Source organism: Pristiophorus japonicus, chromosome 23, assembly GCF_044704955.1.
Source record: "Pristiophorus japonicus isolate sPriJap1 chromosome 23, sPriJap1.hap1, whole genome shotgun sequence".
NCBI classification, from domain to species: Eukaryota; Metazoa; Chordata; class Chondrichthyes; family Pristiophoridae; genus Pristiophorus; species Pristiophorus japonicus.
The window spans coordinates 7,602,780-7,625,158 of NC_091999.1; the positions used below are offsets into that span (position 1 = coordinate 7,602,780).

At 51.1% G+C, this 22,379-nt stretch overlaps 1 protein-coding gene across 2 annotated transcripts in view; it reads left to right on the forward strand.

Moving 5' to 3' along the window:
* The window catches only part of LOC139235294 (streptococcal hemagglutinin-like), a 73,715-nt gene extending 55,286 nt beyond the window's left edge, over nt 1–18,429 (forward strand). Inside the window, exons 12-14 of one of the 2 annotated variants that reach the window (XM_070866436.1) lie at nt 796–990; nt 5,979–6,173; nt 16,109–18,429. In XM_070866436.1, coding sequence (XP_070722537.1) covers nt 796–990; nt 5,979–6,173; nt 16,109–16,166 — 448 coding nt within the window. In that variant the 3' untranslated portion in view covers nt 16,167–18,429. The remainder of the gene's footprint in view (nt 1–795; nt 991–5,978; nt 6,174–16,108) is intronic. The other variant, XM_070866437.1, reaches the window with a different exon arrangement.
* The last annotated feature ends 3,950 nt before the right edge of the window (nt 18,430–22,379 follow it).

Below are 22,379 nucleotides of genomic sequence, written 5' to 3' on the forward strand. Positions count from 1 at the left end.
GAGGGGGGTGGATGGGACAGGGAGAGGAGAGTGGATTGGAACGGGAGTGGGGAGGGGGAGAGAGGGAAGGAGAGTGGGAGACGTGGGGAGAACATAAAAACATAAGAATTAGGAACAGGAGTAGGCCATCTAGCCCCTCGAGCCTGCTCCGCTATTCAACAAGATCATGGCTGATCTGGCCGTGGACTCAGCTCCACTTACCCGCCCGCTCCCCGTAACCCTCAATTCCCTTATTGGTTAAAAATCTATCTATCTGTGATTTGAATACATTCAATGAGCTAGCCTCAACTGCTTCCTTGGGCAGAGAATTCCACAGATTCACAACCCTCTGGGAGAAGAAATTCCTTCTCAACTCGGTTTTAAATTGGCTCCCCCGTATTTTGAGGCTGTGCCCCCTAGTTCTCGTCTCCCCATTTCTCCCCATTCAAATAATATTCCCTTTTACTGTTTTTTTTTTCCAGGAGAAGGGAGGGAATGGGAGGGGGAGAGGGAAGGGAATGGGAGGGGGAGCGGGAATGGGAGGGGGAGACGGAAGGGAATGGGAGGGGGAGGGGGAGAGGGAATGGGAGGGGGAGAGGGAAGGGAATGGGAGGGGTTGAGGGGATGTGAGGGGGCGAGGAGAGTGGCGGTGAGGGGATGGGAGGGGGAGGGGGGAGAGGAGGGGGGGATGAGGGGAGGGGATGAGGTGGGAGGTCGGTCCAGTGGAGGATGATGAGTGAACGTTGGGGAGATCTGTATCTGCCCCTCCCCAGGAGAGGCCCCTGATCCTTTCTCTTTCTGCACGATGTGGAACAGGACGGCCGGGCGCCGAGACGCAGGATTGAGGGATCGGGAGGGACGCTCTGCTGACAGCTCGGCGGTTAGCTCGGCCGAAAGCACGGCCGCAAGCGTGTCAGCTAGCTCGGCCGAAAGCACGGACGCAAGCGCGGCAGCGAGCAGTCTCGAGAACTCACTGGAGATGGCTCCTCTGGGAGAACAGAGGGAGAAACGGTAAGTGAAATAAGGGTCTGTGAGGGGGGAGAAGGGAGGGGGCGAGGGGAGGGGATGGGAGGGGGCAGGGGGAGAGGGGAGGGGGAGACTGGGGGAGAGGGGAGGGGATGTTCGTGGGGAGAGGGGAGGGGATGCGAAGGTGAGGGGGGAGAGGGGAGGGGAGGGGGAGAGGGGAGGGGATGGGATGGGAGGGGGGGAGGGGAGGGTTTCGGAGTGGGGGCGGGGAGAGGATGCGAAGATGAGGGGAGAGGGGAGGTGAGGGGAGAGGGGAGAGGATGGGAGGGGGAGAGAGGAGGGGGAGACTGGGGCAGAGGGGACGGGATGGTAGTGGGGAGAGGGGTGGGGAAGCGAAGGTGAGGGGGGAGAGGGGAGGGGAAGGTGAGGGGGGAGAGGGGAGGGGAGCGAGAGGGGGAGAGGATGGGAGGGGGAGAGAGGAGGGGGCGGGGAGTGGATGGGAGGGGGAGAGGGGAGGGGGGTGGATGGGACAGGGAGAGGAGAGTGGATTGGAACGGGAGTGGGGAGGGGGAGAGGGGGAAGGAGAGTGGGAGACGTGGGGAGAACATAAAAACATAAGAATTAGGAACAGGAGTAGGCCATCTAGCCCCTCGAGCCTTCTCCGCTGTTCAACAAGATCATGGCTGATCTGGCCGTGGACTCAGCTCCACTTACCCGCCCGCTCCCCGTAACCCTCAATTCCCTTATTGGTTAAAAATCTATCTATCTGTGATTTGAATACATTCAATGAGCTAGCCTCAACTGCTTCCTTTGTCAGAGAATTCCACAGATTCACAACCCTCTGGGAGAAGAAATTCCTTCTCGACTCGGTTTTAAATTGGCTCCCCCGTATTTTGAGGCTGTGCCCCCTAGTTCTAGACTCCCCGACCAGTGGAAACAACCTCTCTGCCTCTATCTTGTCTATCCCTTTCATTATTTTAAATGTTTCTACCAGATCACCCCTCATCCTTCTGAACTCCAATGGGGTTACGTGATTGAAAGGCTGCATTAGAGGGAGCGGTGTGCTGTGGGATAACACTGCACGAGGGCGACGGCTGTGAAGCCAGGTCGCTGGTTGCAGTGCGGGCAGGTACAGCAGGAGGGGCGAAGGAGCGGCGAGAGTTTGTTGAGGGAAGTGACCGGGGCCCAGGAGAGGCGAGGGCCCAGGGGCAGCACGGGCCCAGCACACACTGTGCGATATGTGGGCGCACTGGGTCCGTGCACCAGAGCTGGTCTCCAGTCGTCCTGGTTAACCCTTGCCCCTGGACCAAGACCTCGCTCTGTCAAGCCCCGTGTGGTGGCTGGTGTGCAACGGTGACCCCACGTTAAAACAATCCACCCACAGGCATCTTCCACCCTTCAACATGTAGTTCGGGTTCCGGAATATTAGGTCCTTCATTGAAACATCTGTGAACTCATCCTTTTGGCGTGGAAACAAGTCATCCTCACTTCGAGGGACCGCCTATGATGATGAAGGCATTATGGGGATCGGGCGGGGAAGTGGAGCTGAGTCCATGATCGGATCAGCCATGATTGTTTTAAATGGTGGAGCAGGCTCAAGGGGCTGTATGGCCAACTCCTTTTTCTATTTCTTATATTCTTATATCATCATCATCGGCAGTCCCTCGGAATCCAGGAAGACTTGCTTCCACTCTAAAAATGAGTCCTTAGATGACTGAACAGTCCAGTATGAGAACCACAGTCCCCTGTCACAGGTGGGACAGACGGTGGTTGAGGGAAGGGGAGGGTGGGACTGGTTTGCCGCACGCTCCTTCCGCTGCCTGCGCTTGCTTTCTGCAGGCTCTCGGCGACGAGACTCGAGATGCTCAGCGCCCTCCCGGATACACTTCCTCCACTTAGGGTGGTCTTTGGCCAGGGACTCCCAGGTGTCAGTGGGGATGCTGCACTTTATCAAGGAGGCTTTGAGGGTGTCCCTTGTAACGTTTCCGCTGACCATCTTTGGCTCGTTTGCCGTGAAGGAGTTTGGAGTAGAGCGCTTGCTTTGGGATTCTCGTGTCGGGGCATGCGGACAATGTGGCCCTGCCCAGCGGAGCTGGTCGAGTGTGGTCAGTGCTTCGATGCTGGGGATGTTGGCCTGGTCGAGGACGCTAACGTTGATGCGTCTGTCCTCCCAGGGACTTGCAGGATCTTGCGGAGATGGCGTTGGTGGTAATTCTCTAGCGTCTTGACGTGTCTACTGTACATGGTACATGGCTTTGAGCCATACAGGAGGGCGGGTATCACTGCAGCCCTGTAGACCATGAGCTGATCTGGGCAGACAGGACATGGTGAGACAGAGCAGGAAGCTCCCTCCGTCCGTGCAACCAATGACCCCCAGGGAGAGGGGGGGAATGGGACGGGGAGAGGAGAGGGGATTGGAAGGGGAGAGGGGAGGGTGAGAGGGGGAAGGGGAGGGGGAGAGGGGAGGGGAGAACATAAGAACATAAGAATTAGGAACAGGAGTAGGCCATCTAGCCCCTCGAGCCTGCTCCGCCATTCAACAAGATCATGGCTGATCTGGCCGTGGACTCAGCTCCACTTACCCGCCCGCTCCCCATAACCCTTAATTCCCTTATTGGTTAAAAATCTATCTATCTGTGATTTGAATACATTCAATGAGCTAGCCTCAACTGCTTCCTTGGGCAGAGAATTCCACAGATTCACAACCCTCTGGGAGAAAAAATTCCTTCTCGACTCGGTTTTAAATTGGCTCCCCCGTATTTTGAGGCTGTGCCCCCTAGTTCTAGTCTCCCCGACCAGTGGAAACAACCTCACTGCCTCTATCTTGTCTATCCCTTTCATTATTTTAAATGTTTCTACCAGATCACCCCTCATCCTTCTGAACTCCAATGGGGTTACGTGATTGAAAGGCTGCATTAGAGGGAGCGGTGTGCTGTGGGATAACACTGCACGAGGGCGACGGCTGTGAAGCCAGGTCGCTGGTTGCAGTGCGGGCAGGTACAGCAGGAGTGGCGAAGGAGCGGCGAGAGTTTGTTGAGGGAAGTGACCGGGGACCAGGAGAGGCGAGGGCCCAGGGGGCAGCACGGGCCCAGCACACACTGTGCGATATGTGGGCGCACTGGGTCCGTGCACCAGAGCTGGTCTCCAGTCGTCCTGGTTAACCCTTGCCCCTGGACCAAGACCTCGCTCTGTCAAGCCCCGTGTGGTGGCTGGTGTGCAACGGTGACCCCACGTTAAAACAATCCACCCACAGGCATCTTCCACCCTTCAACATGTAGTTCGGGTTCCGGAATATTAGGTCCTTCATTGAAACATCTGTGAACTCATCCTTTTGGCGTGGAAACAAGTCATCCTCACTTCGAGGGACCGCCTATGATGATGAAGGCATTATGGGGATCGGGCGGGGAAGTGGAGCTGAGTCCATGATCGGATCAGCCATGATTGTTTTAAATGGTGGAGCAGGCTCAAGGGGCTGTATGGCCAACTCCTTTTTCTATTTCTTATATTCTTATATCATCATCATCGGCAGTCCCTCGGAATCCAGGAAGACTTGCTTCCACTCTAAAAATGAGTCCTTAAATGACTGAACAATCCAGTATGAGAGCCACAGTCCCTGTCACAGGTGGGACAGACAGTGGTTGAGGGAAGGGGAGGGTGGGACTGGTTTGCCGCACGCTCCTTCCGCTGCCTGCGCTTGCTTTCTGCACGCTCTCGGCGATGAGACTCGAGATGCTCAGCGCCCTCCCGGATGCACTTCCTCCACTTAGGGTGGTCTTTGGCCAGGGATTCCCAGGTGTCAGTGGGGATGCTGCACTTTATCAGGGAGGCTTTGAGGGTGTCCTTGTAACGTTTCCGCTGACCATCTTTGGCTCGTTTGCCGTGAAGGAGTTCGGAGTAGAGCGCTTGCTTTGGGATTCTCGTGTCGGGGCATGCGGACAATGTGGCCCTGCCCAGCGGAGCTGGTCGAGTGTGGTCAGTGCTTCGATGCTGGGGATGTTGGCCTGGTCGAGGACGCTAACGTTGGTGCGTCTGTCCTCCCAGGGACTTGCAGGATCTTGCGGAGATGGCGTTGGTGGTAATTCTCCAGCGTCTTGAGGTGTCTACTGTACATGGTCCATGGCTCTGAGCCATACAGGAGGGCGGGTATCACTGCAGCCCTGTAGACCATGAGCTGATCTGGGCAGACAGGACATGGTGAGACAGAGCAGGAAGCTCACTCCGTCCGTGCAACCAATGACCCCCAGGGAGGCGGGTGGATGGGATGGGGAGAGGAGAGGGGATTGGAAGGGGAGGGGGTGAGGGGGAAGGGGAGGGGGAGAGTGGGGGAGAACATAAGAACATAAGAATTAGGAACAGGAGTAGGCCATCTAGCCCCTCGAGACTGCTCCGCCATTCTACAAGATCATGGCTGATCTGGCCGTGGACTCAGCTCCACTTACCCGCCCGCTCCCCGTAACCCTTAATTCCCTTATTAGTTAAAAATCTATCTATCTGTGATTTGAATACATTCAATGAGCTAGCCTCAATTGCTTCCTTGGGCAGAGAATTCCACTGATTCACAACCCTCTGGGAGAAGAAATTCCTTCTCAACTCGGTTTTAAATTGGCTCCCCTGTATTTTGAGGCTGTGCCCCCTAGTTCTAGTCTCCCCATTTCTCCCCATTCAAATAATATTCCCTTTTACTGGTTTTTTTTCCAGGAGAGGAGATGGGAGGGGGAGAAGGGAGGGAATGGGAGGGGGAGAGGGAGAGGGAAGGGAATGGGAGGGGGAGAGGGAATGGGAGGGGGCGAGGGGAGGGGATGGGAGGGGTTGAGCGGATGGGAGGGGGCGAGGGGAGGGGATGAGAGGGGGGCGGTGAGGGGATGGGAGGGGGAGAGGGGAGGGGAGGGGAGGGGGGGATGAGGGGAGGGGATGAGGTGGGAGCGGGGAGGTCGGTCCAGTGGAGGATGATGAGTGAACGTTGGGGAGATCTGTATCTGCCCCTCCCCAGGAGAGGCCCCTGATCCTTTCTCTTTCTGCACGATGTGGAACAGGACGGCCGGGCGCCGAGACGCAGGATTGAGGGATCGGGAGGGACGCTCTGCTGACAGCTCGGCGGTTAGCTCAGCCGAAAGCACGGCCGCAAGCGCGTCAGCTAGCTCGGCCGAAAGCACGGCCGCAAGCGCGGCAGCGAGCAGTCTCGAGAACTCACTGGAGATGGCTCCTCTGGGAGAACAGAGGGAGAAACGGTAAGTGAAATAAGGGTCTGTGAGGGGGGGAGAAGGGAGGGGAGGGGAGGGGAGAGGATCGGAGGGGACAGGGGGAGAGGGGAGGGGAGGGGGAGACTGGGGGAGAGGGGAGGGGATGGTAGTGGGGAGAGGGGAAGGGATGCGAAGGTGAGGGGGGAGAGCGGAGGGGAGGGGGAGAGGGGATAGGATGGGAGGGGGAGAGAGGAGGGGGCGGGGCGTGGATGGGATGGGGAGAGGGGAGGGGAATGGGAGAGGGGGAGTGGAGTGGAGTGGATGGGAGGGGGAAGAGGTGAGGGGGTGGGAGGGGCGGTTGGGAGTGGATTGGAGGGGGAGAGATGAGTGGAGAGGACGGGGAGAGGAGGGTGGAGAGGAGGGGAGGGGAGGGTATTACGGGGACACCAGAAAGTCTGTGGGTGGTTAAGGTGTGGGGCGGATGAGAGTGAGAATGTGATCCATTATTTGATTGGACGAAATCCGGAAATCATGATACTCACTGTTCACTTCGAATCACAGAAATTTACAGCACGGAAGGAGGCCATTTCGGCCCATCGTGTCCGTGCCGGCCGACCAAGAGCTACCCAGCCTAATCCCATTTTCCCGCTCTGGGTCCGTAGCCCTCTGGGTTACGGCACTTCAGGTGCACATCCAAATGTGGTGAGGGTTTCTGCCTCTACCTCCCTTTCAGGCCGTGAGTTCCCCCCCAGACCCCCACCACCCTCTGGGTGAAGACATTTCCCCTCAAATCCCCTCTAAACCTCCCCCCAATCAATCTCTTTCAATCTCTGCCCCCTGCTTGTTGACCCCTCTGCCCAGGGAAACAGGTCCTTCCTATCCACTCTATCCAGGCCCCTCATCATTTTATACACCTCAATCAGGTCTCCCCTCAGCCTCCTCTGTTCCAAGGAAAACAACCCCAGCCTATCCAATCTTTCCTCATCGCTAAAATTCTCCAGTGCCGGCAACATCCTGGTAAATCGCCTCTGTACCCTCTCCAGTGCAATCACATCTTTCCTGTAATGTGGTGACCAGAACTGTGCACGCAGTACTCCAGCTGTGGCCTAACCAGTGTTTTATACAGTTCAAGCATAACCCTCCCTGCTCTTGTATTCTATGGCTCGGCTAATAAAGGCAAGTATTCCGTATGCCTTCTTAACCACCTGATCCACCTGGCCTGCTACCTTCAGGGATCTGTGGACCTGCACTCCCAGGTCCCTCTGTTCCTCGACACTTCTCAGTGTCCTACCATTTAATTTGTGTTCCCTCGCCTTGTTAGCCCTCCCCAAATGCATTACCTCACACTTCTCCAGCTTAAACTCCATTTGCCACTGTTCTGCCCATCTCACCAGTTCATAGAAACATAGAAAATAGGTGCAGGAGTAGGCCATTCGGCCCTTCGAGTCTGCACCACCATTCAATAAGATCATGGCTGATCATTCAACCTCAGTACCCCTTTCCTGCTTTCTCTCCATACCCCTTGATCCCTTTGGCTGTAAGGACCATATCTAACTCCCTTTTGAATATATCTAACGAACTGGCCTCCACAACTTTCTGCGGTAGAAAATTCCACAGGTTAACCACTCTCTGAGTGAAGAAGTTTCTCCTCATCTCAGTCCTAAATGGCTTATCCCTTATCCTTAGACTGTGTTCCCTGGTTCTGGACTTCCCCAACATCAAGGACATTCTTCCTGCATCTAGCCTGTCCAGTCCCGTCAGAATTTTATATGATTCTATGAGATCCCCTCTCATTCTTCTAAACTCCAGTGAATAAAGGCCCAGTCGATCCCGTCTCTCCTCATATGTCAGTCCTGCCATCCCTGGAATCAGTCTGGTGAACCTTCGCTGCACTCCCTCAATAGCAAGAACGTCCTTCCTCAGATTAGGAGACCAAAACTGAACACAATATTCCAGGTGAGGCCTCACCAAGGCCCTGTACAACTGCAGTAAGACCTCCCTGCTCCTATACTCAAATCCTCTAGCTATGAAGGCCAACATACCATTTGCCTTCTTCACCACCTGCTCGCCAACTTTCAATGACTGATGAACCATGACAACCAGGTCTCATTTCACCTCCCCTTTTCCTAATCTGTCACCATTCAGATAATATTCTGTCTTCCCGTTTTTGCCACCAAAGTGGATAACCTCACATTTATCCACATTATACTGCATTTGTCCACTCACCTAACCTGTCCAAGTCACCCTGCAGCCTCTTAGCATCCTCCTCACAGCTCACACTGTCACCCAGCTTAGTGTCATCTGCAAACTTGGAGATATTGCATTCAATTCCTTCATCTAAATCATTGATGTATATTGTAAATAGCTGGGGTCCCAGCACTGAGCCCTGCGGCACTCCACTAGTCACTGCCTGCCATTCTGAAAAGGACCCGTTTATCCCGACTCTCTGCTTCCTGTCTGCCAACCAGTTCTCTATCCACATCAATACATTACCCACAATACCATGTGCCTTAATTTTTCACACTAATCTCTTGTTTCGAACCTTGTCAAAAGCCTTTTGAAAGTCCAAATACACCACATCCACTGGTTCTCCCTTGTCCACTCTACTAGTTACATCCTCAAAAAATTCTAGGAGATTTGTCAAGCATGATTTCCCTTTCATAAATCCATGCTGACTTGGACCGATCCTGTCACTGCTTTCCAAATGCGCTGCTATTTCATCTTTAATAATTGATTCCAACATTTTCCCCACCACCGCTGTCAGGCTAACCGGTCTATAATTACCCGTTTTATCTCTCCCTCCTTTTTTTAAAAAGGGGTGTTACATTAGCTACCCTCCAGTCCAAAGGAACTGATCCAGAGTCGATAGAATGTTGGAAAATGATCACCAATGCATCCACTATTCCTCGGGCCACTTCCTGAAGTACTCTGGGATGCAGCCTGTCAGGCCCCGGGGATTTATCGGCCTTCAATCCCATCAATTTCCCTAATACAATTTCCTGACTAATAAAAATTTCCTTCAGTTCCTCCTTTTCGCTAGACCCTCGAACCCCTTGTATTGATATCTTCCTGCAGTCCGCAGCTTTCGTCCATTATCCACCACAATTTTGGTATCATCTGCAAACTTCTTAATCATACCCCCAACATTCAAGTCCAAGCCATTGATATATATCGTATAACGCAAGGGACCCAGCACTGAGCCCTGCGGAACCTCACTGGATACAGCCTTCCAGTCACAAAAACACCCATCGACCATTCCCCTTTGATTCCTGCCTCTGAGCCAATTTTGGATCCAACTTGCCACTTTGCCCTGGATCCCAGGGGCTTTTTCTTTTGTGACCAGTCTGCCATGTGGGACCTTATCAAAAGCTTTGCTAAAGTCCGTGTACATTACATCGTACGCACTGTCCTCATCGACCCTCCGGGTTACCTCCTCGTAAAATTCAATCAAGTTAGTCAGACACGACGTTCCCTGAACAAATCCATGCTGACTGTCCTAGATTAATCCCTGTCTTTCTCAAGGAAGATTTATCCTGTCCCTCAGAACTTTTTCCAATAATTTTCCCACCACTGAGGTTAGGCTGACTGGCCTGTAATTACTCGGTCTATCCCTTTCTCCCTTTTTAAACAAAGCTCCAACATTAACAGTCCTCCAGTCCTCTGGCACCACACCTGTAGCCAGGGAAGATTGGAAAATGATGGTCAGAGCCTCTGCTATTTCCTCTCTTGCTTCTCTTAAAAACCTGAGATACATTTCATCCGGGCCAGGGGATTTATCCACTTTCAAAGCTGCTAAACCCCTTAATCCTTCCTCTCTCACTATGTTTATGTCATCGAATATTTCACATTCCTCCTCCTCAATAGCAGTATCTGCATCGCCCCTCCCTGTTGTGAAAACGGACACAAATTATTTATTCAGAACCATCACCTGTCTTCCGCCTCCACAGACCGATTTCCTTTCTGGTCTCTAATAGCCCCTTCTCTTCCTTGCTCTTAAAACATCTTTGCTTTTTCCTTGATCGTACTTGCCAAAATGTTTTTGTTCCCAACTTCGTAGCCAATAAACCTCTTCACAATCCGTGACCCACACACAGAGCCCCGTCAGTCACTGTCGTTCTCACCCAGAGTAGAAACATAGAAACCTAGAAATTTACAGCGCAGAAGGAGGCCATTCCGGCCCATCGTGCTCGCGCCGGCCGACAAAGAGCCGCACGGCCCTCGGTCAGCAGCCCTGAAGGTTACATATAAACCTATGATCAATGGCGGAAAGGCAAAGAGCACCCAGTCCGCCTCACACAACTGCGACACTCCACCTCAACCGGAGCCATGTGATCTCCTGGGAGAGGCAAAAACCAGATAAAAACCCAGGCCAATTTAGGGAGAAAAAAAATTGGGGAAAATTCCTCTCCAATCCATCCAGGCGATCAAAACTAGCCCAGGTGACCACACCCTGGCCGTATTCGATTCCCTGTGGTAGTTACCATTACATCTGCACCGTCCAACAAAAGGTCATCCAGTCTAATCCCAATGACCAGCTCTAGGTCCGTAACCCTGCAGGTTACTGCACTTTAAGTGCCCATCCAACCATCTCTTAAAAGTGGTGAGGGTTCCTGCATCCACCGCTCTTCCAGGCAGCGAGTTCCAGATCCCCACCACCCTCTGCGTAAAGAAGCCCCCCCCTCGCCTCAAATCCTCTCTAAACCTTCCACCAATCACCTTAAAACCATGCCCCCTCGTAATAGACCCCTCCACCAATGGAAATAGGACCTTACTAGTGTTGAGTTTGACGGAGTGATTAGTTACAGTGTTAGCGCTTCTGGCTAATGCCATTCTCAGTGCGTGCTATAACTCTACGGACCTGCTAATGATGTCGCCTGCAATGGTGTCACCCTCGCCTGTTCTGGTTGAATGAAATGCGCCTCACTAAACCAACCATGCAGCTCCAATTCTGTGAAATAGTCGCGGCTGTGCATTTCGCTCAGCAAATCAGGAAGCATTTATGGAAAGAGAAACACGAGTCAGCGTTGCACGCTCTGGCCACAGGTCATCGACCTGAAACGTTAACGCAGCTTCTCACTCTGTAGCTGCTTACTGAGTCACTGAGCATTTCCACCAGTTTATGTTAATAAGAATATAAGAAATAGGAGCAGGAGTCGGCCATTCGGCCCTTCGAGCCTGCTCCGCCATTTAATACGATCATGGCTGATCCAATCATGGACTCGGGTCCACTTCCCCGCCCGCTCCCCATAACCCCTTATCGTTTAAGAAACTGTCTATTTCTGCCTTAAATATATTCAATGACCCAGCCTCCACAGCTCTCTGGGGCAGCGAATTCCACAAGATTTACAACCCTCTGAGAGAAGAAATTCCTTCTCATTTGAGTTTTAAATGGGCGGCCCCTTATTCTAAGACCATGCCCCCTAGTTCTAGTCTACCCTGTCATGTATGTACATACTGTTTGTAGCCACCAGATGGTGTCATCGTTGGAAGCCACTGAGCAGCACGCACAGGATGCTGCTCTGGTATAAAAGGCCAGCCATTTTGTGAGTCAGGCACTTTGGACCTAAATAAAGCAGAATAAGGTTGTACCTTGCTTAGTTAAACAGTACTCAGTTTGAACCTTTATTGCATACATAATATCCCCCATCAGTGGAAATATCCTCTCTACACCCACCTTGTCGAGCCCCCTCATAATCTTATACGTTTCGATAAGATCACCTCTCAATCTTCTGAATTCCAATGAGTAGAGGCCCAACCTGCTCAATCTTTCCTCATAAGTCAACCCCCTCATCACCGGAATCAACCGAGTGAACCTTCTCTGAACTGCCTCCAAAGCAAGTATATCCTTTTGGAAATATGGAAACCAAAACTGCACGCAGTACTCCAGGTGTGGCCTCACCAATACCCTGTATAACTGGAGCAAGTCTTCCCTGCTTTTATACTCCATTCCCTTCGCAATAAAGGTCAAGCTTCCATTGGTCTTCCTGATCACCTGCTGTAACTGCATACTAACCTTTTGTGTTTCAGGCACAAGTAACCCCCAGGTCCCGCTGTACTGCAGCACTTTGCAATCTTTCTCCATTTAAATAATAACTTGCTCTTTGATTTTTTTTCTGCCAAAGTGCATGACCTCACACTTTCCAACATTACACTCCATCTGCCAAATTTTTGCCCACTCACTTAGCCTGTCTTCTATCACTCAACTAACAATTGGGATCGGGGTGGGGAGGTCAACAGGGCAGGCCGTGCAAGAGTTATCTTGCTTTTCTCAGTGACCACAGGAACAGGTAGATGCTGCTATTGTGGCATGCACGGGAACAGCTTTAGTAGAGCAGCCTGCCTGTGACAATGACTGGATCAAATTGCACATTGTTGGGTGTGTCTTGTCCTCCACGGGGACCAATCAGAAATCCGGTCCAACTCACTTGTGGTGCAAGTAGACCCAGCCCCTTGTGGCTGCCCAGCTAGTTGCAGCAAGGAATTGAGGATGCAATGAACGGGTGGATAAAGGGGGAACCAGTGGATGTGGTGTATTTGGATTTCCAGAAGGCATTTGACAAGGTGCCACATAAAAAGTTACTGCACAAGATAAAAGTTCACGAGGTTGGGGGTAATATATTAAGCATGGATAGAGGATTGGCTAATGAACAGAAAACAGAGAGTCGGGATAAATGGTTCATTCTCAGGTTGACAATCAGTCACGAATGGGATGCCGCAGGGATCAGTGCTGGGACCCCAACTATTTACAATCTATATTAACGACTTGGAAGAAGAGACTGAGTGTAACGTAGCCAAGTTTGCTGATGATACAAAGATGGGAGGAAAAGCAATGTGTGAGGAGGACACAAAAAATCTGCAAAAGGACATAGACAGGCTCAGTGAGTGGGCAAACATTTGGCAGATGGAGTATAATGTGGGAAAGTGTGAGGTCATGCACTTTGGCAGAAAAAAAAAATCAAAGAGCAAGTTATTATTTAAATGGAGAAAGATTGCAAAGTGCTGCAGTACAGCGGGACCTGGGGGTCCTTGTGCATGAAACACAAAAGGATAGTATGCAGGTACAGCAAGTGATCAGGAAGGCCAATGGTATCTTGGCCTTTATTGCAAAGGGGATGGAGTATAAAAGCAGGGAAGTCTTGCTACAGTTATACAGGGTATTGGGGTATCCAATTCCCTTCAGAAAGTTATTCCTGAATCTGTTCCCACCGCCCTTTCAGGCAGCGCATTCACGGATCACAACAACTCGCTGCGTGAACAACATTGTTCCTCCTGGTTAAAGAGGAAATTAACGCAATAGTCAGGAAGGACATTAGCCTGGATGATGTGGAATCGGTATGGGTGGAGCTACGGAATACCAAAGGGCAGAAAACGCTAGTGGGAGTTGTGTACAGACCACCAAACAGTAGTAGTGAGGTTGGGGACATCATCAAACAAGAAATTAGGGATGTGTGCAATAAAGATACAGCAGTTATAATGGGCGACTTTAATCTACATATAGATTGAGCTAACCAAACTGGTAGTAATGCGGTGGAGGAGGATTTCCTGGAGTGTATTAGGGATGGTTTTCTAGACCAATATGTCGAGGAACCAACTAGAGGGCTGGCCATCCTAGACTGGGTGATGTGTAATGAGAAAGGACTAATTAGCAATCTTGTTGTGTGAGGCCCCTTGGGGAAGAGTGAGCATAATATGGTAGAATTCTTTATTAGGAGGGAGAGTGACACAATTAATTTGGAAACTAGGGTCCTGAACTTAAGGAACGGTAACTTTGATGGTATGAGACGTGAATTGGCTAGAATAGACTGGCGAGTGATACTTAAAGGGTTGATGGTGGATAGGCAATGGCAAACATTTAAAGATCACATGGATGAACTTCAACAATTGTACATCCCTGTCTGCAGTAAAAATAAAATAGGGAAGGTGGCTCAACTGTGGCTAACAAAGGAAATTAAGGATAGTGTTAAATCCAAGGAAGAGGCAAATAAATTGGCCAGAAAAAGCAGCAACCTTGAGGACTGGGAGAATTTTGTAATACAGCAGAGGAGGACAAAGAGTTTAATTAGAAGGAGGAGAATAGAGTATGAGAGGAAGCTTGCAGGAAACATAAAAACTGACTGCAAAAGCTTCTATAGATATGTGAAGAGAAAAAGATTAGTGAAGACAAACATAGGTCCCTTGCAGTCAGATTCAGGTGAATTTATAATGGGGAACAAAGAAATGGCGGACCAGTTAAACAAATACTTTGGTTCTGTCTTCACGAAGGAAGACACAAATAACCTTCTGGAAATACTAGGGGACCGAGGGTCCAGTGAGAAGGAGGAACTGAAGGAAATCCTTATGCAGCGGGAAATTGTGTTCGGGAAATTGATGGGATTGAAGGCCGATAAATCCCCAGGGCCTGATGGTCTGCATCCCAGAGTACTTAAGAAATAGCGGATGCATTGGTGATCATATTCCAACAGTCTATCGACTCGGATCGGTTCCTATGGATTGGAGGGTAGCTAATGTAACACCACTTTTAAAGAAAGGAGGGAGAGAGAAAACGGGTAATTATAGACTGGTTAGCCTGACATCAGTAGTGGGGAAAATGTTGGAATCAATTATTATAGATGAAATAGCAGCTCATTTGGAAAGCAGTGATTGGATCGGTCCAAGTCAGCATGGAATTATGAAAGCGAAATCCTGCTTAACAAATCTTTTGGAATTTTTTGAGGATGTAACTGGTAGAGTGGACAAGGGAGAACCAGTGGATGTGGTGTATTTGGACTTTCAAAAGGCTTTGGACGAGGTCCCACACAAGAGATTGGTGTGCAAAATCAAAGCACATGGTATTGGGGGTAATGTACTGACGTGGATAGAGAACTGATTGGCAGACAGGAAGCAGAGAGTCGGGATAAATGGGTCCTTTTTAGAATGGCAGGCAGTGACTAGTGGGGTGCCGCAGGGCTCAGTGCTGGGACCCCAGCTATTTACAATATACATTAATGATTTGGATGAGGGAATTGAGTGTAATATTTCCAAGTTTGCAGATGACACTAAGCTGGGTGGCGGTGTGAGCTGTGAGGAGGATGCTAAAAAGCTGCAGGGTGACTTGGACAGGTTAGGTGAGTGGGCAAACGCATGGCAGATGCAGTATAATGTGGATAAATGTGAGGTTATCCACTTTGGTGGCAAAAACACGAAGGCAGAATCTTATCTGAATGGCGGCAGATTAGGAAAAGGGGAGGTGCAACGAGACCTGGGTGTCATGGTTCATCAGTCATTGAAAGTAGGTACAGCAGGCAGCGAAGAAGGCCAATGGTATGTTGGCCTTCATAGCTAGGGGATTTGAGTATCGGAGCAGGGAGGTCCTACAGGGCTTTTGTGAGGCCTCGCCTGGAATATTGTGTTCAGTTTTGGTCTCCTAATCTGAGGAAGGACGTTCTTGCTATTGAGGGAGTGCAGCGAATGTTCACCAGACTGATTCCAGGGATGGCAGGACTGACATATGAGGAGAGACTGGATCGACTAGGCCTGTATTCACTGGAGTTTAGAAGGATGAGAAGGGATCTCATAGAAACATATAAAGTTCTGACGGAACTGGACAGGTTAGATGCGGGAAGAATGTTCCCGATGTTGGGGAAGTCCAGAACCAGGGGTCACAGTCTAAGGATAAGGGGTAAGCCATTTAGGACCGAGATGAGGAGAAACTTCTTCACCTAGAGAATTGTGAACCTGTAGAATTCTCTACCACAGAGAGTTGTTGATGCCAGTTTATTGGATATATTCAAGAGGGAGTTAGATGTAGTCCATACTACTGAGGGGATCAAGGGGTATGGAGAGAAAGCAGGAAAGGGGTACTGAGGTGAATGATCAGCCATGATCTTATTGAATGGTGGTGCAGGCTCGAAGAGCCAAATGGCCTACTCCTGCACCTATTTTCTATGTTTCTATGTTTCTATGTTTCATTCCCTCTCTTTTGCCTGACATTTCTTTGATTTAAGTTTCAGTGTCGAGATCTGGTTCATTGCCACTGGAGTTGCAAACTGTCCCATCGCGTGAGTCGGGCAGGAAGAGGAATTGTGCATCGATGTCGTCGGGAAGAACCTTTAGCTTGGCTTAATTTTACACATCGCTCTCTCTGCTACTAACACACGCTCTCAGCACTGGCCCCACTTAGCCAGAGCCAATCGCAATTTGCCTTTAAACCGCAATAGAAACATAGAAATTTATAGCGCAGAAGGAGGCCATTCTGGCCCATCGTGTCCGTGCTGGCCGACAAAGAGCCACACATCCCTCGGTCAGCAGCCCTGAACATTACACATAAACCTATGAACAATGATGGAAAAGCAAAGAGCACTCAGCCCAACCAGTCCGCCTCACACAACTGCGACACCCCTTACACTGAAACATTCTACACTCCACCCCAACCGGAGCCATGTGATCCCCTGGGAGAGGCAAAAAACAGATAAAAACCCAGGCCAATTTAGGGAGAAAAAATCTGGGAAAATTCCTCTCTGACCCATCCAGGCGATTGACACGAGTCCAGGAGATCACACCCTGGCCGTATTCGATTCCCTGCAGTACTTACCGTTATATCTGCTCCGTCCAACAACAGGTCATCCAGTCTAATCCCAATTACCAGCTCTAGGTCTGTAACCCTGCAGGTTACGGCACTTGAAGTGCCCATCCAACCATCTCTTAAAAGTGGTGAGGGTTTCTGCATCCACCGCTCTTCCAGGCAGCGAGCTCCAGATCTCCACCACCCTCTGCGTAAAGAAGTCCGCCCCCTCAAATCCCCTCTAAACCTTCCACCAACCACCTTAAAACTATGCCCCCCTCTTAATAGACCGCTCCACCAATGGAAATAGGCCCTTGCTGTCCACTATGTCCAGGCCCCTCAATATTTTGCAGACCGCAATGAGTTATGTCAATGAATCCCTGGACTGTTCTGCTGATGGGGGTCTGTCACTGTGTCCGAGACTGGCTCAGTGTCATCAGCTAATCTCAGAGCCTCACCCAGTTCCACAGTGACAGGACCATTGAATCTGAGAATCAGGGCTCCCCACACGGAACCCGCCAGCGATAATCCAGCTGACACTGGAAGCCGCGGATAATGGGGCCATATGGATCCCAGTGCACCCAGAATTCCAGGCCTCCCCTGCTGGTGGGATTGTGTGAGGCACCGGGATGATCAATCCCATCGCTGATCATCCTCCTGGCTGCTCGGGACTTCAAGGAGCAGAATGTCCGCCAAAGAGCGGTGTTCCTGTGTTGGGCTGGCATGGGTCGTCACCCCGGGTAACGTGATCACAAGATCCATATACAACCCCACACAATAAAACTTCTCCTTGATGCCTGCCATTCCCCTTCAATATCTGCCTCCTGGTTTGTCATCCAGTTTAAAGTCTTGTTTGATGTGGACTCATCCGGTCTCAGCTCGTCTATGAAGTCCATCGTCCAGTTTGACCAGCAATCCATCTTGTGCTGTCACACCGCACAAGTATTCAATTCACCGACTAACGCTAGACACGATAGTCAACAGATGCTTTGATGCTGCCCACCCATCTTAATTAAGTAGGTCAGTGCTCCTGGCTTATCCCATCTTCCTACATGAGAACATAAGAAATAGGAGCAGGAGTAGGCCACATGCCCACTCGAGCCTGCTTCGCCATTTAATACGATCATGGCTGATCCGATCATGGATTCAGCTCCACTTCCCTGCCCGCTCCCCATAACCCCTTATTCCCTTATCGGTTAAGAAACTGTCTATTTCTGTGTTAAATTTATTCAATCTCCCGGCTTCCACAGATTTACAACCCTCGGAGAGAAGAAATTCCTCCTCATCTCAGTTTTAAATGGGCAGCCCCTTATTCTAAGACCATGCCCCCTAGTTCTAGTCTCCCCCATCAGTGGAAACATCCTCTCTGCATCCACCTTGTCGAGCCCCCTCATAATCTTATACGTTTCGATAAGATCACCTCTCATTCTTCTGAACTCCGGATGTTTTGATGCTGGCCACCATCTTATTTAAGTACAGTGGTATTGTATTTTCCCACCTTCCTAAAAGATATTCCTTGTATTGCTGTAGAAGGGTTCTTGTATTTGATACACTGTTGTTGCTGGACAAGGCACTCAGAGTGAGTTATGTTCACATTCCCACTCGGGACCTTTGCTGTTGATGGGACTGACACATTCTGAGTGATTTCAGAGTGAGGCCCTTTCACAAGACCCAGGACACGCACTGCACAGACTTACGCAACTGCGCTTCAATTCTGTAACCTTCCAATCCACCATACTGAAATAAAACTTTGTGCATTTCAAACTGTGTGGTCTCCAGTGTCTTGTCAAATCTCCACTGCCTTTGGTATTGGGTGTACATTCCGAAATATACAATGCAACATCGCAGGTTTCTTTACATCATCATCATAGGCAGCCCCTCGAAATCGAAGAAGACTTATTTCCACTCTAAAATTGAGTCCTTAGGTGGCTGAACAGTCCAATACGGGAACCACAGTCCCTGTCACAGGTGGGACACACAGTGGTTGAAGGAAAGGGGAGGGTGGGACTGGTTTGCCGCACGCTCCTTCCGCTGCCTGCGCTTGCTTTCTGCACGCTCTCGGCGACGAGACTCAAGGTGCTCAGCGCCCTCCCGGATGCACTTCCTCCACTTGGGGTGGACTGGTCTTTGGGCCAGGGACTCCCAGGTGTCGGTGGGGGATGTTGCACTTTATCAGGGAGGCTTTGAGGGTGGTCCCTTGTAACGTTTTTTCAGCCCACCTGGGGTTCGCTTGCCGTGTAGGAGTTCCGAGCAGAGCGCTTGCTTTGGGAGTCTTGTGTCGGGGGGACATGAGTCTCGTGTCAGGCATTCGAACAGTGTGGCCCCGCCCAGCGGAGCTGGTCGAGCGTGGTCAATGCTTCGATGCTGGGGATGTTGGCCTGGTCGAGGACGCTAACGTTGGTGCGTCTGTCCTCCCAGGGGATTTGTAGGATCTTGCGGAGACAGCGTTGGTGATATTTCTCCAGCGACTTGAGGTGTCTACTGTACATGGTCCATGTCTCTGAGCCATACAGGAGGGCGGGTATCACTACAGCCCTGTAGACCATGAGCTTGGTGGTGGATTTGAGGGCCTGGTCTTCGAACAATCTTTTCCTCAGGCGACCGAAAGCCGCACTGTAGGCGGTGAGGAAGGATTTTAACAACAACTTGTATTTATATAGCGTCTTTAACGTGGTGAAACATCCCAAGGCGCTTCACAGGAGTGTTATGAGATTAAACAATTTGACACCAAGCCACTTGATCAAAGAGGGAGGTTTTAAGGAGCGTCTTGAAGGAGGAAAGAGAGGCGGAGAGGTTTAGGGAGGAAGTTCCAGAGTTTGGGGCCCAGGCAGCTGAAGGCACAGCCACCGATGGTGGAGCAATTATAATCAGGGATGGTCAGGAGGGTAGAATTAGAGGAGTGCAGAGATCTCGGGGAGGTTATGGGGATTAATTTCATATAATCCCTCGATGTTACGTTATTGAACATTAACCAGCAGCAATTTGAGAAGTTTAGTTGTTGGGAGCAGAGGGCTTTCTCTGTCCTGCTGGCTGCATAGCTGGGAGATGATAAACTGAGGAACTACGGCACCACCACAGGCAGGAGGGTGTAATTACAGCGTGACAGGTTTACATAGAGTGTTTCCATTCTCAATGGCCACTGCACCTGATCCCACCAACCTCCGTCTAGTTCCACCCAGCCCTGAAGCTTGTGCTGGGCTAGTATATTAACAATCAGATCCCTCTCGGCATCTTACTCTACAATGTCTGTTCATTTGTGAACAAAGCCCCAGACATCCACAATCGGTGTCAGCCTTTTGTCAGTACTAGCGCCCTCAACCCTCAGTCAGAAGGGCTTGGGTTCATGCAGCATTCCGGAGACTTGAACACAAAAATCCAGGGTGCTACTCCAGTTTAGTACCCCAAGCCCAACCCCCTCACCTTACCCCAGGCCCCTTCCTCACCTTAACCCAGGCTCCCCTCCTCACCTTACTCGAGGCCCCCTCCTCACCTTATCCCCAGGCCCCCCTCCTCACCTTACCCCAGGCGCCCTCCTCAACTTACGCCAGGCCCCCTCCTCACCTTATCCCCAGGCCCCCTCCTCACCTTACTCGAGGCCCCCTCCTCACCATATCCCCAGGCCCCCTCCTCACCATATCCCCAGGCCCCCCCCTCACCTTACCCGAGGCCCCCCCCCTCACCTTACCCCGCGTCCCCCCTTATCCCCATTACCCTGCTCACCTTATCCCAGGCTCCCCCTCACCCCGGGCCCCTCCTCATCCCGGACCCCCTTACCCCGGGCCCCTCAACCCACCGCCCCTTTACCCTGGGCCCCTCACCCCAGGCCCCCCTTACCCCGAGCCCCTCTTACCCCAAGCCTCCCTTCCCGTGTTATCCTGGTGGTTCCCCAATTCCCCCGTCTACCGCCCCACTGCTGCCGATCCTTGTTAAGTGCATTGTAACCGTGTCGGCCCGACAATTGTGCCCCCCCGGGTTGCCCAACAGGCAGCCTGGTACACCTTGCACCCCTCCTGCGTGCCAGGCCACGGGCTGGGTCGAAACCCTCCCTGGTGGGCCTGTGGGCCAAAATTTTATCATCGCTGAGGCTCGCCCCTTTAAGTGAGGGGCGGGGCCGTGGTGACATCATCGCGGTGGTCACTCTGCAACACTCCCCCACCCCCTCATTCCACACCTCACGACGTTACTACCGCTCCATGTGGTATGTTGCCCTTCATTGCAAGAGGGTTTGACTACAGGAGCAAGGATGTCTTACTCCAGTTGTACAGGGCCTTGGTGAGACTGCACCTGGAGTATTGCGTGCAGTTTTGGTCTCCTTACCTAAGGAAGGATATACTTGCCATAGAGGGAGTGCAGCGAAGGTTCAGCAGACTGATTCCTGGCATGGCAGGACTGTGGTATGAGGAGAGATTGGGTCGACTGGGCCCTGTATTCACTAGAGTTTAGAAGAATGAGAGGGGATCTCATTGAAAGGTATAAAATTCTGACAGGGTTGGACAGACTGGATGCGGGGAGAATGTTTCCCCCGGGACTGGGAAGTCTAGAACAAGGGGTCACACAGTCTCAGGATACGGGGTAGGAAATTTAGGAGCGAGATGAGGGGAAACGTTTTCACTCCGAGGGTGGTGAACCTGTGGAATTCTCTACCACAGAACGCTGTGGAGGCCAAGTCACTGAATATATTGAAGAGGGAGATAGATAGATTTCTAGACACAAAAAGTTATCAAGGGGTATGGGGAGAAAGCGGGAATATGGTGTTGAGATAGAGGATCAGTCATGGCCATATTGAATGGTGGTGCAGGCGCGAGGGGCCGAATGGCCTACTCCTGCTCCTATTGTCTATGTTTCTATGTATCCCCGCTCTCGTGTACTCAGCCCCCCCCCCGTACCCCCACCTCTTGTGTACTCACCCCCCGTATCCCCCCCCCTCTCATGTACTCACCCGCCCATATCCCCCCACCTCTCGTGTACTCACCGGTCTGTATCACCCCTTCTCGTGTACTCATGCCCTGTACCCCCCCCCTCTCGTGTACTCACCGCCCGGTATCACCCCTTCTCGTGTACTCATGCCCTGTACCCCCCCCCTCTCGTGTACTCACCACCCCCCCCCCCCCCCCATTAAGAGCGACTTCTGGAGCCGAATGAAAAAAAGAGCAGAACATTGCTGAGGAGACGATCTCACCCACCGCGGCCGTAAAAACACTCGGAACGTTCCGGGACGGGGGTTGTTTCTACCCCCAAATGTTTAGAAAATTTCTCTGCTGAACTTTTGCCAGTCTCATCACAATTATTGAAATGCTTTAAGTGTGAGTGCAGTTGGTCATTATTCTAATTTTGTGATCGTTGATAAATACTTGTGAAAAAAATAGTCTTACTTTAAAAAAAATTGTCTCTTTATCAGTAAGTAGCAAAAACGTTTACACAGGTCATCAAAACCAAGCAGATCATATCAGAAAAACACAGGAGATTGACAGATGCAATAACAGAACCTTAACTTATTTGGAGGAAATTCTGCATTGATCACTTATGTACACATGATAAGGTGGTTTTGGTCTTAAAAAAAAAGCAAGGTGTTTTTAGCGAAGGATACAGAGAGTTTGGGCCGATTCACTCCTGTGATAACAGACTGGGTCAGCTTGTAAATACAGTGTCTGGGCAATCAGCCCAAAGATCCCTGGATAAATTAGACAGCAGAAGGAAACGAACTGTAAAAATAC